Here is a 16,542-nt window from a genome sequence, read left to right as displayed (position 1 = left end):
CACTATCATTGCCGCTGTGACCTTGCACATTTCCCCACTGTGGGATTGATAAAGACCTTTATATGCGCTCACCAGGGTGCAGGAAATGAAGCCCATTGTCCTGTGCTGTGGACTCCAGCGCCCCCCTGCGGCATCTTTCGCCAACTACACTTTTAATAATAAAAGTGCCACTTAAGCATCAGGGCTCTTTATTGAACTGCGCGCTGTATAGCATAGTTAAATAGGAGCCTCTCTAATTAAAAACACTCTTTATCCGGGCTTTGTGTATTTGTGTTTTGTGAGCGCGCGCAGCTGCTCCCCGTGACGTCCCCCCCCGCCGTGACGTCACGGAGGCCAGGTGTGGCACCGGGAAACAGGTAGACGGTTGTTGCAAGGGCGCCGTTCGGTAGCACAAGACGGTTCTGCAAAGCGGCTGTAGAGCAACTGGGAGGACGGAGGGAAGCGTCGCTGGTTTGTTTGTTCCGAGGGAAGGAAGTTTCTTTACAGGAAAAAGCGATGAAAGGGCTATAATTATCTCCCACTGCGTTTCTTTTTTTTCTTTCTTCATCTTCCACTCTTGACGGGGACGCTCAGTTTAAAGAAGGGGTTTGCCGTGAAAACATGGAGGGTTAGTTGATTTTTTTCTTTTTGAGAACCGTATTCTGAACTTTGGCACAATCTGTGAACCGGTGCACTTTTCAACTCGCGCATTGAGTTGTTTGAATTAGTTTAGTGAGGGGGTCGATATTTATGCGTTTGGGACCGCCTGGAGCCATCTGCACTGTTCCTGTCGAAGGCTTAGGTGAGTAGGCCAAAGTTAATCTCATTGAGAGAGAGAGAGAGAGAAAAAAAAAGGAGCCTTCAGTAGATGTTATTTTCAACTGCTTTCTGGTCGAGTCTTAAAATCTGAATTACAATCAGATACAAACAGGAAACGCCACAGATCGTCTTGCTGTGAGTGTTTTGGAGGAAATGCAGAGAGCAGCTGTGGGTCACTCTGGAAGCTGAAGCTGTCAGTGTTTTTCATTAGAGCTCAAATGCATCTTTTTACAGTGTTCAGGCAACATCAAATACATAATTGTGGAGACAGTTGTGGTGAGGCTTAAAAAGAGAGGAGTGTCACTGGAAAGTCTACACTTACATCAAAAAACTCTTTCATACTCTATAACAAGAGTTAACTGTGTTTCATTTGTACATATAGAGCATTTTGTTGTAGTTCTGTATGGACGAGAATGCAGCAGATGGAAAACAATCATTACATAAGTATAGGCTGTGACTAATGACGAAAACAAAACACACAGGAACTGAAAAGAAATGTCAGATGACTCCAGACTGATGCATAGCAGTGATTAAGACATGCAGAAATGACCACAAAGACACCAAGGCGCTTGAAATAGTTCTTTGTTTTGAACTGGGGATTATTTCCACTGTTGATTAATCTGTTTATTGTTTTCGCGATGACTTTTCAGGCGTATGAAAAGTCAGAAAATGGTGAAAATGTCTTATCGCTGTTGTCTATAACTCAAGGCGGTGTCCTCAAATGTCTTGTTTTGTGAACAGCCTGAAGATAGTCAGTTTACTGTCACAGAAGAGGGAGAAAAAAATGAAAATACTCAAATTTCAGAAGCTCAAGAATTTTGTCTTTTTCTTTCTTTCTTTGAAAATAAGCTAATAAATTGATAATTAGAGTAGTTTGGGATTTATCTAATTGTTGACAACTAACCGAGTAATCAGTTAATAGTTACAGCTTTGCTTTGGATGGCATTTAGATCTGACTTTACTTATCTTACGCTGCAGACAGAGTACCTGTTTTTGGTCAACATCATCCTCTCTGGAGACAAAGTTATTTCCATACAGGCCATATTGCATTTCTTCCTTTTCAGCATTTCACTCCTGTTACTCGCTCAACAAACTGTGTGTCTTAAATAAAGTTTAAAATTAAGAAATTTTATCAGACAGGCTTGTCGTGTACATTTGGTCTCAGATAATGAAAACTGACTTTTCTTTTTGTATCAAGCAACAAAAAAGTTTCTAAGTTGATGTGTTGGAGTTAATTTGCTAAACGTGCTGTGCTTGTGTCAGTGATGAAACAAGATGTACTGCAGCCTTGTTTGGAATTACAAATATTTATTGATAATATTTCAAGATGTAAATCAGGTTGTCAGTTATTACTCAGAAAAAAATGCAATTACAGTCGTGATCGATAATCCAACACTAAATGTAAAACCTTTTATGTCGGATAGCAAGGCTGTCGGATTGTCAAGACGGAGGACGAGATACAAGGAGGGCTTGATGCTGGAAGGCTCATTTGTTGATAATTATTGTTCATAGTTGTTATAATAACTAGTAGGGCTGGTCTGAATAACACTTTCTGGTCTCTGGATATTCAGGCCCAATTAATGATGAATATCTGAATATTCGGCGCGTTTGGGGGACCGCTTCCACCCGGGAGCGCTCTGACAGGGTGGAAGTGACCGGAACGCACAGGCAGTATTTGGCTGCTGATGCCAGTTTAGGATAGCGGTCACAGTTCTGTTTCCACCATCGCCACCACCACCACCATCCATGTTTACTTAAACACTGAGCACGCTCGCTGCGTGTGACGTCGTCGTGTCCTCTTCTGCGCATGCGAGACACTTTTGGGTCGATCGTATGAAGTTCACACAGCAGATCACATACAAGTAGCATTTAATTGGAAATGTGAATGAACTCGCAAAAAAATCAGATTTCACAAAAAAATCCGAATTGAGCATCAAGTCCTGCAGTCTGAACGTAGCCAATCTGTGGGATTGTTCAGTCAAATAATACGCCGTTATTCTTATTTGTGACATAAAATGTCATGTCGGAGTTGGAATCTAAGGCTGTCGGTATGTTAAGGCTATTTTTCATGAGTTCTGTTCGTTTTTCCTAAAAACCTGTCGGATAGCAAGATTTTCAGATTGTTAATGGTCGGATTATCGAGTCACGACTGTATTATTAATGTGCTGTTCATTTTATTTGAATCTTGAACCAGTGCAGCCCTCTTATGCAAACGCTTATAAACCAGCAACCTGTTCATGGTCGACAAATAACCATCACATCGTGGTAAACATTTGGCAGCACTAAGTCACATTCATACACTCTGCCCCGTAGCGCTGCAGCAGTGATGGACGACATCGACCTGGAGCAGCAGGAGCCGTTTCCTGTGGACAGAGACGGGAGGCAGGTGAGGGATGGAGAGGACCAGCAGGACGGCGGCAGGAATATGGGATGCTGTGAGAAGTTCCAGAGGTCCGTCTCCAAGTGGATGCTTCCAGAAGACTCCCGCAGCAAGTACCTGGAACGTGCCAACTGCTGTCCACCCCCCATCTTCATCATCCTCATCAGCATCGGAGAGGTAGCTGTGCCCCGCATGTACACACAGCGCTGGGGACATTCAGTATGGATTCTGTGAACTAATTATAAAACATGCAGCCTACATTTGCCATGCATGCCACCGTGGTGTTAATTACTGTATAGATTTGCTGTAATTATATTTGGTAGAGCAGATGTTGAAGGGAAGTTCTAAAAGACTGGATGTGATACCATTTAATAAGGACGTCACTAGAAAAAAAGTGTTTAGTTTGACTGTTTAATGCTGAAAATGTCTAAACAAGGTCTATACTGAGAAGCTCCTGTGCAGCCGTGAGGGTTCATTTCGTTCTTTCTTACTGTTTCTTTTAGCTTCCTCTGCTAGTGCTGATCCATCAAGTGCAGTCCCCACAAGGCAGGCAGCAGGCACAGTGTCAATACAAACAGCAGATTTTATGAGTAGTAGCTTTAGGTTATACTGGGTACAGTTGATCCCCACCGGTGGGAGGTGCTTTCCCTCAGTGTGTAAACAGAAAAGCTGCCTTGACTTCAGGTAAATAAACACATCTCGTGGAATGTGGTCGATCAGCGGGAGGCTTGTTGAAATAGAAAAAAAAAGAGGGGGAGGATCATGCGGCCTCATTTTCCCCATAATTAGGATTTAAAAAGGAGGTTATTTATGATGTTGTCCTTTACTTTGATTCCACCAGGAATGTTTTCAAGATGTTAGACAAACAGAAGCAGGTTTGGTTTTATTCAAGACTTGTGCACAGCTGCTACAAGAGATGGTCAGTTTATGTACAGATGTATTTCACACAGTGTGCCTTCACATCTTACAGCTAAGGATTGGCCTCTACCAATACACTTTCCCAATTTTAGCATTTTTTGGCAATACATAAAAATACACAACCCACTAAGACGTACTTGTAGGTCTTTGTTAATGCAGTGATTCCAACCATGAGTGAAAGTGCCCCAAAGGACACGTGGAAGGATTAGCTCCACTCATTTGAAAAAACTGAATTTACAATTTCATGAATGGGCAGTTAACAGTTGACCAAAAAGTAGTGGAAAATCAATGTAAGCACTTAAAAAAATGATGTAATGATGAAAAAGTGAATCAATGGTTGAAATAGCTACCGACAAGAATGGCAGTTAAAAACAGTTAACATTGTTTGGATAAATGGTAGGGGCTGCACGGTGGCTCGGTGGTTAGCACTGTTGCCTCGCAGCCAGAAGGTTGTCGGTTCATGTCCCGGTGAGGACACCCAGGATCTTTCTGCATGGAGTTTGCATGTTCTCCCCGTGCAGCGTGGGTTCTCACCAGGTGCTGCTCATCCTCCTACAGTCCAACAACATCCATCCATCCATTTTCTATACACCGCTTAATCCTCATTAGGGGGGGGGGCTGGAGCCTATCCCAGCCGACTTAGGGCGAAGGCAGGGGACACCCTGGACAGGTCGCCAGTCCATCGCAGGGCCACACTTAGAGACAGACAACCAAGCACACTCACATTCACACCTACGGACAATTTAGAATCACCAATTAACCTCAACATGTTTTTGGACTGTGTGGGAGGAAGCCGGAGAACCCGGAGAGAACCCACGCTGCACGAGGAGAACATACAAACTCCACGCAGAAAGATTCCGGTGCCCCCACCGGGACATGAACCGGCTGCGAGGCAACAGTGCTACCAACTGCGCCACCTTGCAGCCCAGTCCAACAACATGTTGAGGTTAATTGGTGATTTTAAATTGTCTGTAGGTGTGAATGTGAGTGTGCTTGGTTGTCTGTCTCTAAGTGTAGCCCTGTGATGGACTGAGTCAGCTGGGATAGACTCCAGCCTCCGTGACCCTAGTGAGGATTAAGCGGTGTATAGATAATTTATGGAAGGATAAATGGTGGACTGTATGTAAAAAACTTAATAGAAAATCTGTGGAATAAACTTTCAGTGGTTGGAAGGTAAAAGTATTGGATAGCTAATAGAATAAATAGCTTTAACTGGATGAAATATTTTAACAATGTTGACTTTTATATAATTTAATGTTACATAAATGTAATAATGATCGATGAAGGTATTCATTATGAGTCTTTGGGACAGGGCTGTGGGGATACATCAGGGGAACAAGGTTGGGAGCCTCTGTGCTAATATTCAAGTCAACTGACCTGGATGCTGGTGTATAAACAGATGATGAATAAAACAGCACACTGCTAACAATATAGGATATTGTTAACAAATTCTGTACAGTAATTACCACCTAGAATGGCCTTATGTCTGCGTACAACTTTAGTGTCTTATAAACCACTTACTGAATTTTTCCACAGCGCTCAATACTAAATATGGTAACTTAAAGTAAAGTGTGGCCCATATTTATTTATTTTTTAGATTGATTTTACACCCATATATAAATATAAAACTACTGTTAAAGTTAGTTTTCCCTTTAGTCCCATGTTGGACTCGGTGTAAAGGCTCTCGCTCCTCTCTTTCTTATCGCTATGTGTTTGCACACTGTCTGTTCCCACGTTTGAATGAACAGCTCACTCTTTGTATCTCACAGATGTCCACTGTCACTGCATTTGAATGCCTGTGAATACTTTCTTATTTGCAGGGAGTATTTATCCAGAGAAGATCAATTGGTTCTTGCTCAGTGCGCTGCTGCTCTATACTTGTATAGATAGAAGCATTTAGGCCTACAGGCTGCTCTGTATGATCACACTTGGGGGTTGTGAGGTCAACTTGGTGGAAAACTCAACATCTGTATGTTTAACTCTCTCCTCCCTTTGTTGTTTTCACAGCTGTTTTGGATTTAGCTTCACTCGTGATATTTGTTTTTAACAATTTCCGCAGGGCTAAAGTGAACATATTCGACTCTCACACATAAAACCTAACTTTTGCGTCCCCTCTCTGGTCTTCATCAGCTGGCGGTGTTTATCTACTACGCTGTGTGGAAGCCTCAGAAGCAGTGGGTGACCCTGGAGGAAGGCATCTGGAAGAGCCCTCTGACATACCGTGCAGAGCGCAGAGAGGAAGCATGGCGCTTTATCTCCTACATGTTTGTCCACGCTGGGTAAGAATAGGCCGGGCTCGTAGATACCGTAATCACATAAGAAAAAGCTTCGATTAGTGGAAAAAAAGAGATAAAAATTCCCACAGACTCTGCAGTGAAGAACAGTTTGATGTGGGTTCGAATCTTTGTGGGTTTTCGATAATGTCAGAGGCGTTGATTCAACTCTGTGGTCATTTTTAGGATTGCAGTTTGAGCCCAGTGCTCCCTTTGCTTACTTACTTCATGATGTATTTTTAGCTGATGCAACAGTGGCTTTTGCAAATCAGTTCCTACAGAGCTGAGTCATACGAAGCCGAGTACCTTTCGCGTCTCAAGAATTCTGCCAGCTTCCGTTTTATTAGTCGATTTTGAAGACGATTTAAGGAGGGGCGCTACATTTAGGCCTGGACTGCAGGCACATCTGTAAAAACACTGCAAATGTACATGCTGTAGCAAGCAAAACGTCTGGAAGATTGTGAGTGCACAAGCCACAGGAACATCTTGAGTGCACAGGAAAACTGCATTAGCAAAGAGGAAAAGTGGTCACAGCCTGTCAGCAGCACTAAGTGGGAAACACCTACCAGGATGTTTTCTTAAAGGATGAGGCTGGTTATTTTCTGGGGTTTTCTTACTTTCAAAAACAACACGAAAACCAACAATGAATCTGCAAAACCAGATATAGCTCATTCCTCTGGGAAACGAGACACGCTGTTGCATCGGCATGACGTGCTCCTTTGCTACAATGAATATGAGCACCGTAGACTGCTTTGAATCAATCCTGCCTTTCTCTCATATGTATCACTCTGTAGCTTAGAATAGCAGCACAGTTTGTTCTCATTCTCCTTTTATATTAATAAAGCTTGTTTTACAACAGGGGTGTCCAATCCTGGTCCTCGAGGGCCACAATCCTGCATGTTTTAGATGTTTCCCTCTTCCAACACACCTGATTCAAATGATCAGGATCATTATCAGACTTCTGCAGAGCTTGATGATGAGCTGGATTGTGGCCCTCGAGGACCAGGATTGGACACCCCTGTTTTACAACTTGGGGCTTCAGTGGCACAGGGTTAGATGGGAGGTGTAACCAAGGACTAAGATGCTGAAGGCTTTTATTGGCATTGTTTACAAAAATATACACGTCAGCCACAGCTTTAAAACTATCTTGTGTAGGTCCTACTTGTCATGTTTCTTGAGCCGTGTGCTCCAGATTTGCGGCGTGATGACCTGCTGATGTTGGGGAGTCCTGTTTCTATATGGGGTGTGTTAGATCTGCAGCGATGTTTAGGTGGAGCGTCATAGTAGCATCCACATGAATGGCAGGACCCACGCATTATCGTGAGATGTTTAATTCATGTCACCCAGTGGTTTTGTTATTGTGCTTGATGTGTGAAAAATAACACCCATCAAAATAGATCAACGCTTGTATTGCAGGGCTAAAGGTGTCTCTGTTATTTTGTCCACCTTCCTGTATGTTTCTGTGCTCCTCCTCCTTTCTTAAGTATATTCATTTGATTGGTCTTTCTAGAGTGGAACACATTGTGGGGAACCTGCTAATGCAGCTGCTGCTGGGAATCCCGCTGGAACTGGTCCACAAAGGATTTGAAGTGGGAATGGTTTACCTGGCCGGCGTCCTCGCAGGTCTGCGTTGCCTTTCTTAGTCTGTCTCTCACTCGTGCTCCTCAAAAACAGGCAACCAAAGCTCACAAAGCGAAGTGTATTTCACAAGTGTTTGTGAACGTTTGGCATCCAGACATCTGACATTAACTCGTCTTGACGTTGGTTTTTCCTGTTTGTGTCCGAGGGAGTGTTTGAAATCTGTGGCTGTTTCTCCCTCAGGCTCTTTGGCCAGTTCCATCTTTGATCCTCTCAGTGCCTTGGTGGGAGCCTCTGGGGGCGTTTATGCCCTAATCGGAGGCTATTTCATGAACGCAGTGGTGGTGAGTGTAAAAAACAGTTTACCAGAAGAATCTCTATGTTTACTTTGTTGTTTATTCGTGAGAAGGGATTTGAGTAACAGACTATATTTCTGGAAACAGATCTCAACTTGTACTACGATAACAACCGGGTTGCTGTGACCTTCCACGCCTAGTTTTGTATTTCCACAGAATAGTGTTTTAGAAAGTATATGAATAAAACTGGACATGTTTTAATGCATGTTTTGAACTGAAGCCTTTGGGAGACAAATGACCAATAATAATAATATCTGAAGGATGCTGTATATATAGAGAACTTAGATGAAAAACTACATTTCGCTGGGGCCCTAATATATCTAAAGGTTAACTGGATCTCACAGTGTCTGTCCGTCACTAGTTGAAAAACAAACCTAATTATCATTACATTACATTTTATAATGTCAGTTAAAAGGAATGTGTGTGTCTCTTCTGAGCAGACAACTAATTTTCTATGTATTTTTGTTTTGAAGTTTCCTAAAATTGTGCAATGTCTGTCTTGTGAAGTGAACCACACCTTCACTGTGTTGAGATAAATCACTGGTGTGGCTCTTTACAGCTGCTGATCTTTTTAATTCACAGAATTTCCGAGAGATGATCCCTCTCCTTGGAGTGTTTCGTATCCTCGCCATAGTGTTAATTGGTAAGTCCTGCTGTGTGTTTTGGTTACACCTATAGAACCACCTACAGAAGTGAAATGTTTGATTTAATGCTGGTTTCTTCTTCCAGTTGGCGTAGATTTTGGATTTGCCTTCTACAGAAGATTTGCCAATCATGAGGACGGTTTAAAGGTATGATCCTTCCACCGTACAGTAGAGGGAAAAGCAAACAGGGTTTTTCCAAAATATTTTCAGACACGAAAAGAGGCTCAAGAGCAATCCAGCTATAATCCAGCAAACCTTCCCCAAGCTCAGAGTGTTTGCTAATGGCTTTATTTGCTCTTGGCTACAGACAAGATCAGCAGCTCGCTGGGACTTGATTATTCCTGTAGATACATGTCTCTCTTTGCTGCCAAGTAGTAAAGACTACTAGACACCATCTTGTGATGGGATTACAGCAGCCGGGACGCCCATAAACATGTTGACATTCTGACCCATGAACACTTAGTTAGTCATTACTACTCTTGTTACATGTGTAATCGATACTAATGGGTGAGCTCACGTTTTTGAAATCAGAGTTACACACCGACACACCTGTCAAGTTTTTTGGGTGTATTTTGTAAGACACTCCTGTGTTGTCCGTCCACAGACATATTAACTCCTGCCAGAGTACTCGAATCTGCCTTTGTGGCAGTTCACATTACAGTAGGAGTCTCCAGGACCACATTTTACCATGAAACACACTCACATGCACACAGCCAGACTCACAGGGTGAAAACAATACTTGCTATGCTATTGCAGCCAGAAACTAGCTTTTCACACAACCTGTTTTTTTCAATCCACATCCATAAAGATTGACTTTTGTAACCATAGTTTTAGTTTTGAAGACAATTGAAACCAAACATTGTTCCCGTCCAACTAGATGTCGTTTGTTCATCTTTGTAATCAATTGCTGGACCACAGACCCTAAAAACCAGATTCTGTATTCCCTCCCCCACCTTGTTTTATCCTTCCTCTGTTCCTCTACTGATCATTTGTCTTGCTGTTGAACTGGTCCTGCGAGTATTTTGAGTCACATTTCAGTGAGGTCGAATGTCAGTAGTTGAGGGTCTGTGTTCAGGTTAGCTGGTAATTAGACCTATAGGCTGAATCTAAACTTCTCTCTGACCGTTTCTCCTCTCAGGTGTCCTTTGTGGCCCATTTTGGAGGAATTGTGGCCGGTATGACAATCGGCTACGTCTTCTTCAGCGCCTACAACAAGAAGCTGCTCAAAGACCCACGTTTCTGGATTTGTATAGTGGGCTATGTAGTCTTTGTGCTCTTTGCTGTACTCTTCAACATCTTCCTTTCTCCGGCCTCATAAAGCTGCATTCATCTTTTTTTTTTTCTTTATTTCTCCAAAATCCTTTTTGTCACTCAGGAAGCTGAATTTTACTGATGTGTTATAAAGCACAGTTGCTTTTGAGGAACTTTGTAAATGTTGTACACATTGTTTTTATTTTTTTATCAATCAGATTTTGCTCTTTTTAGATTCAGTTTTGAGTTCAAGTGGAAGGGCGCCTCCTGCTGTGTTTGTGTGGCATTGCAGGCGTTTGAAAACGTAGATATAATTTGTGCCTTTGAAAGGAGATTAATTTTGATTGCAGTGAGTCACTGACATTTGTCTTAGGACGTATTTGCTGTTGCCTTGTTTGTTTTGCGTGCAACTGTTTTACTTTTTGTACTTATTATAATTATCAGGAGATTACATAACACTGGTCCTGGATAGGAAATAATGTTCCGATTGTTTAACAGAAACACTCCTCTTTGCTCTTTAAAGCTTTCGGTTTATTTATCAGCAGCTCTTACTGACTTTACATATTCATAAAATGCGCTTTAACCGTGGTGAAATCGGTCACCACAATAAAACACCACATGACTGATTAAAATATATCATCCTGTGATACGTCACATTTTTTTCGGACATTTTTTTTTTTGTAGTACAAGAAGTTTACAAACTAGTGTCAGGAAAAAAAGACTAAGTGTCGGTTTTCTTTCTTTCTTTCCTTCCTTGTCGGCTACAGAGCTGCTTCAGGCTTTATTGCCTGTTTGCTGTTTAAGTCGGATCTTGTTCAAAGGAGATGAGTAATAATGCTCAAAGATGTGAAACAACTCTTGGACACACCATCCGTAACCTATTGCTAATTAGAGACACTGGTGGATGTTGTACCATACCCCTTTTTAACTGTATGGAAATTGTTAAATGTCGAGTGTTAAGTATAAGTTATAGTCCAATGAGAGTACATTTTCTGTTGTGGAAGTTTAAAAAGGAAAAACTTTTTATGTAAAATTTTAAATATTTTTTTGTGACAAGGGGCATCAGAGGGCTACAGATTCAGAAACTGATCTCATTTGTACTTAATTTATCTAGAATTAGGCAGAAACTATGGCCAAACATGAACTAGAGACCTTCTATTCTTGGTTTTACATTTCCACAGAAAATGTTTTTTTTAATAAAGTTTGATTTTTTTATTAATGTGTTTTGTTAAACTGAATCTGATTTCCGGCACAAACAGTTTGAAGCCACTGATTTTGTCTGTTGAGTATTTGCAGAATAATCAGTAACTGCTTGCGGTTTGGTGCCGGCATTGACTCGGTTACATGTATTTGATTGTACCAGTGTGGCAGCAGCTGCTTTTGCTGTTTACAGTATGTGGAAAGTTCCATAGTTTCCAAACTCAGCGCATCAATATAACTTAGTGCATCAATATGTAGTCATTATAACTTACAGTGCCTATAAAGAGTATCCACCCCCCCTTGAAAGTTTTCCACTTTTATTGCTTTACCACATTAAATCAGGGTCAATATGATTTGACTGTTTTTGTGTTTTTTTGACAAAAATTTACAGAAAGACACTCATGTCAATGCGAAACAGAATTCTACAAAGCAATGTCAGTTAAAAATAAAAAATGGAAAATAAAGGGATTACATAAGTGTTCACCCCCTTCAAGTCAGTATTTAGTAGATCACAGTGTTAAGCTTATGGGGATTTGTCTCAATTAGCCCTGCACATCTGGACTATGTAACTTCACCATATTCCTCTATGCAGAACTGCTCAAGCTCTGTCAAGTTACACCGAGATCATGAACAGCCCTTTTCAAATCCAGTCATAAATTAACAGCTATAATATGCCAACTCTGAAGCGATTTGTTTTTAAACCATGTCTGTGTAGCTCTGGCTGCATGTTGTCAGCTGTTGTCTTGCTAGAAAACAGCTCTTCTTACTGGTTGCAGTAAGAAGTATATCTTCAGTACATCACTATACTTTGCTGCATTCATTTTACCATCTACCTGTTACGCCTTCTGGGGCCTGCTGCAGAGAAGTGTCCTCGTTTCATGATGGTGCCACCACCATGCTTCATGGTGTGTTTGTGATGATGTGTAGTGTTTGGTGTCTGCCCAACATAGTGTGTAGTCTCATGGCCAAAAAGCTTAATTATGATCTCATCAGGCCAAAGAACCTTTTTCCGGATGACTTCAGTCTTTCACATGGCTTCTGGTGAACACTAGTGGAGACTTTTTCAACAGTGTCTTTCGCTTTGCCACTCTCTAATTTTATTTTATTTTTTAAAATAATTGACATTATCTTGTAGAACTCTCTTTCCCTGTGTTCATTTTTATAGGCACTGTATCTGCCTCAAACGTCAAACAGTATGAAATGATATGTTGCTAGTTTTGCATTACATAAGTTTGTCCTAATGGCTGACAAATAAATATTTGCTGATAAGCGGCTGTTGTTTTTACATTGACTTATCTAACTTAAAAAGTTTCAAAATAAAGGTACTGAAATTAACAGCGTAGCCATAAAAAGGTTCCGATCCTTGGAATTTAAAGAAAACAGATGGAAATGCTGCGTTTCATACATACTCGCTCATAAAAGTAAATGTAGAGCGTTAAGCAATGGACTAAAGTAAAGATTGACTGCCATAAAGCAAAAGGGAAATAACATTGGGATTTTCCCAATATGTTGCTCCAGTGTGACCCGTTGTACCCCCACTGTGTTTATACTAGACGGGTTTGAATCAATCCTGCTCTACTGGTCAGAAAAAAAATATTTCAGGTCAGAGGGGAAAAGTTCAGTTTAAATTACTCAAAATCTAGGAAGGTTCTGGACTTAGTTTTACTTCTGTTTCTACCTTTGTAAAACAACACTGCAACCAATAAACATTCCATCTGAAGATGTGATATCATGATAAACCCACATCGAGGAGAATCACCACACAGAGGCATTTAGAGATATTTAGAATGGCGTGGTGTAAAGCTGGTAGGCAGCAGTTGGCCAGCACGCTAATCCACTGTGACAGATTTCTTGTAAATGGAATAAATAATGTGTCAAGTGCATGAGAACTTAATTACATTCAGAGAGAAGCAGCAGAGTATGAAATCGGACATGATGACTCATTGATTACTTCACTATAGTAGAAAACTATTGATTGAACGAGGCCAGTGTGGATAACTGACTGGTATTGATAATTTCTTCATTCGGACATATGGAACAAACAGACTTGAACAATTGAGTGCTAACAAATCTGAAGCATGTTGTCTGGGCTTCCAAAGCATGTAATTTGGAAACAGCGTGGCTATTTACAGCCACGTCTAATGCACACACCCAATTGTACCAGCAACCATGTGTTTTTTTGAAAGAATGGCGCATTGCTGTGTGGAAAAGGTAAAAATACCCTAAATTATGTGGTCATATACTTAAAAATATAGATATGAGCTCTGACCTGCAAAGTTTGGAGTCAATATCTGTGTTACAACTGGTTACAACCCCATCATTATGAGGCCATGATCTAAATGCACTGGTGAAGCTGCTGGTATCGACTTCCCCTGGTTAGAGTAGTGTTGGCAGCCTTCCCTCCGCAGTTCACTTGTTCCCTCGTTGTTTCTGGCAACGCTGCAACAGAGGCGGGTCACGAAAGTTTAGGTGATGTGCAGGGATTCGTGGAGGGCAGTAACGATTTTTAAAACTTTTTGGTGACCGTGCCAGGGCTGCATGACCCGAGGAGATTTAAGTCACCATCGGCAGTCTGTCCATGCCGCTGCAAGGTAACTGGATCACACTACTCAGGACTCTGCCATGATATATATAATGATCGTGCTGTGGGGAAGGGTTGATCAAGACAAAACTGGACACCTTACCAGCCCTTACCAGTCTCCTGGGATTCCTCTTTGTTTGCTAATATATCTTTCTGCAAATATGTGACATGGTGGCATTTTTATTTCACAAGTTTTCTCCTTGTTAATGTTTCATTTTTCCAGTTGAGAGGTACAGCGTTTTATTGATATTTCTAGTCTTTCTGAGAAATCTGAATGATTGTTTTCTTCCTATTAGTGGTTTGCTGCAAGTTAGGCTATTTTATACCATGTTCATTAAATGTAAAATACTTACTATGTTATTATTTGGTTAAAATCCAACTTAATTCTTCAAAGGTTTGCTTGTTACTGTATCTTTGATTATACTGTTTCTAGTTATATATTTTAAACTATTTCAGCAGATTTTCTTCCCCATTATTTACTCTCTCTCTGTTGATGACTTTCCATCAGTCATAATGGCAGAGTGAAGATGGGGGACTGGAACTTCCTTGGGGGGATTTTGGAGGAGGTGCATATCCATTCGACTATGGTAGGCAAAATCTGGCTTACCATCCTGTTCATCTTCCGGATGCTGGTCCTCGGGGTGGCGGCTGAGGATGTGTGGAATGACGAGCAGGCTGACTTCATATGCAACACTGAGCAGCCCGGATGCAGAAATGTGTGCTATGACCTGGCTTTCCCAATCTCCCTGATCCGCTACTGGGTGCTGCAGGTCATTTTTGTGTCTTCGCCTTCATTAGTTTACATGGGCCACGCTCTCTACAGGCTCCGGGCTCTGGAGAAGGAACGGCAGAAGAAAAAAGCTCTGCTGCGAAGGGAGCTGGAGTTGGTTGATGTGGAGCTGGCGGAGGCCAGGAAGAGGATTGAGCGGGAAATGAAGCAGCTCGACCAAGGAAAGCTTAACAAAGCTCCTCTGAGGGGCTCTCTGCTGCGTACTTATGTGGCTCACATTGTCACCCGCTCTGTTGTTGAAGTGGTCTTCATGACAGGTCAGTATGTTCTCTATGGTTTTCATCTCTATCCGCTCTTCAAGTGTGAGCGGGATCCTTGTCCGAATGCTGTGGACTGTTATGTTTCCAGACCAACAGAAAAAAGTGTCTTCATGGTGTTCATGCAGTGCATTGCTGCAATCTCCCTCTTCCTAAACATCTTGGAGATCATGCATCTGGGCTACAAGAAGATTAGAAAGGGCATACTGGACTTCTATCCTCACCTGAGGGATGAAAGGGATGAACTGGATGACTACTATGCCAACAAGTGTAAAAAAGAATCTGTAGTGCAAATATGCACCAGTACAACCCGAAAGTCAACAATTGCCTCTGCACCCAGTGACTTCAACTTTTTGATGGAAAGGGTGCAGGGCACAGTTACGTCCCCCAACCTTATCAAACCCTCAACTTTTCTACCTCTGCCAGGCCAACCGGACTTGGATGATTCCAGATGCTCTGCTCAAAGCCCCACAGAGTATAACTGCACCTCAACCACCAATGAACTCTCCTCACCGTGCTGTGATTCCCTGAATAATCAAAAAAAGGAGGCAGAAGACTTTTTGCATCTTCCCCAGCATAGTAAGGAGGACGACAGCAGTGAAAGTAGAAGCCCGGAGTCTCCTAAATGCCCGCAGAAGGCAGCTCATGCTTCGTCCTTTCCCACGCTGCCAGTGAGTGCATCGAGGAGGCCATTTAGGGCTCATGGCTCTTTCAAATGCTCCACAGTGTTGGAGGGTAAGAGCTCTGACACAGATTCATACGGAGGTGCAAAAGGCTACAGTGGACCTCCCTGCACTCGAACGCAATCAAAGCCGATTGTCCAGCATCACAGCCGGCCCTCCAGCCCAGAGTCACTGGATGACTCCAGCTCAGGATCCACACACAACCCGAGACCACCTTCTTCCAACTGCAAAACATCGATGGCAAGTAACGGTAGCAGCAGAGCCCCAGATCTGCAGATCTAAACTTGAACTGTTTCACATTATTAACGCACAGAAATCCCCGTTACAAGTGTACTGACATCACTTTCCTTCTTACGTTGAACCTCTGGGTTTAATTGTACTCTAAGCAACTGTCTAACTGGTGATAGATTGCCAATATTTCTTGTTGTTTGTATGTTTTTGTCCTATAAAAAGTAATGTGACATGTCTTGAACAACACCCAAGTAATGTATCTCAACATTACATACTGCTTTTGGTGACAGAGACTTTTTAATTGTATATTTCAAACTTTTTTCAACTATTTTTTGGAATAAATCAGTTTTCTATTGTGAATAACTGCATGTTTATCTACCAAATTAACATGAAATACATGTAGCTGTAGTTAATGTATATGCTAACAGCTGTATTTTACATCTTGATGGTTTAGACTAGGGCTGCCTGCACTGGGCCACATATACGAGTTGGTGTTTTGGCAGCATTACTCCAATCATCCGTTGTTGCTCTGTAGGCCTGTTGCTGGTTTCCTGAATGCATATTTCCTTGTGATAACTGTGACACTGAAAAGAACAGAGTTG

The 16,542-nt window shown here is 41.8% G+C and overlaps 2 protein-coding genes across 3 annotated transcripts; both read left to right on the top strand.

Annotated features, from left to right (window-relative positions):
- Positions 1-386: 386 nt before the first annotated feature.
- rhbdl2 (rhomboid, veinlet-like 2 (Drosophila)) lies at positions 387-10,852 on the top strand. Of its 2 annotated transcripts, none has more exons than XM_008280589.1 (8): positions 387-607; positions 3,112-3,355; positions 6,227-6,375; positions 7,880-7,992; positions 8,191-8,291; positions 8,886-8,946; positions 9,033-9,094; positions 10,086-10,852. In XM_008280589.1, the coding sequence occupies exons 2-8, from the start codon at positions 3,125-3,127 to the stop codon at positions 10,263-10,265; spliced, it is 897 nt and encodes a 298-aa protein (XP_008278811.1). In that variant the 5' UTR covers positions 387-607; positions 3,112-3,124; the 3' UTR covers positions 10,266-10,852. The 2 variants fall into 2 exon arrangements, with proteins under 2 accessions (XP_008278811.1, XP_008278810.1); XM_008280588.1 differs by having other exon boundaries at positions 387-781.
- A 3,654-nt stretch (positions 10,853-14,506) lies between these two features.
- gja9a (gap junction protein alpha 9a) lies at positions 14,507-15,991 on the top strand. The gene has a single exon (XM_008280586.1). The coding sequence runs from the start codon at positions 14,507-14,509 to the stop codon at positions 15,989-15,991; it is 1,485 nt and encodes a 494-aa protein (XP_008278808.1).
- Positions 15,992-16,542: the final 551 nt, after the last annotated feature.

The sequence above is a fragment of the Stegastes partitus genome, unplaced genomic scaffold (genome assembly GCF_000690725.1).
Source record: "Stegastes partitus isolate 25-593 unplaced genomic scaffold, Stegastes_partitus-1.0.2 Scaffold201, whole genome shotgun sequence".
NCBI classification, from domain to species: Eukaryota; Metazoa; Chordata; class Actinopteri; family Pomacentridae; genus Stegastes; species Stegastes partitus.
This window is presented reverse-complemented; position numbering and strand designations above follow the sequence as displayed.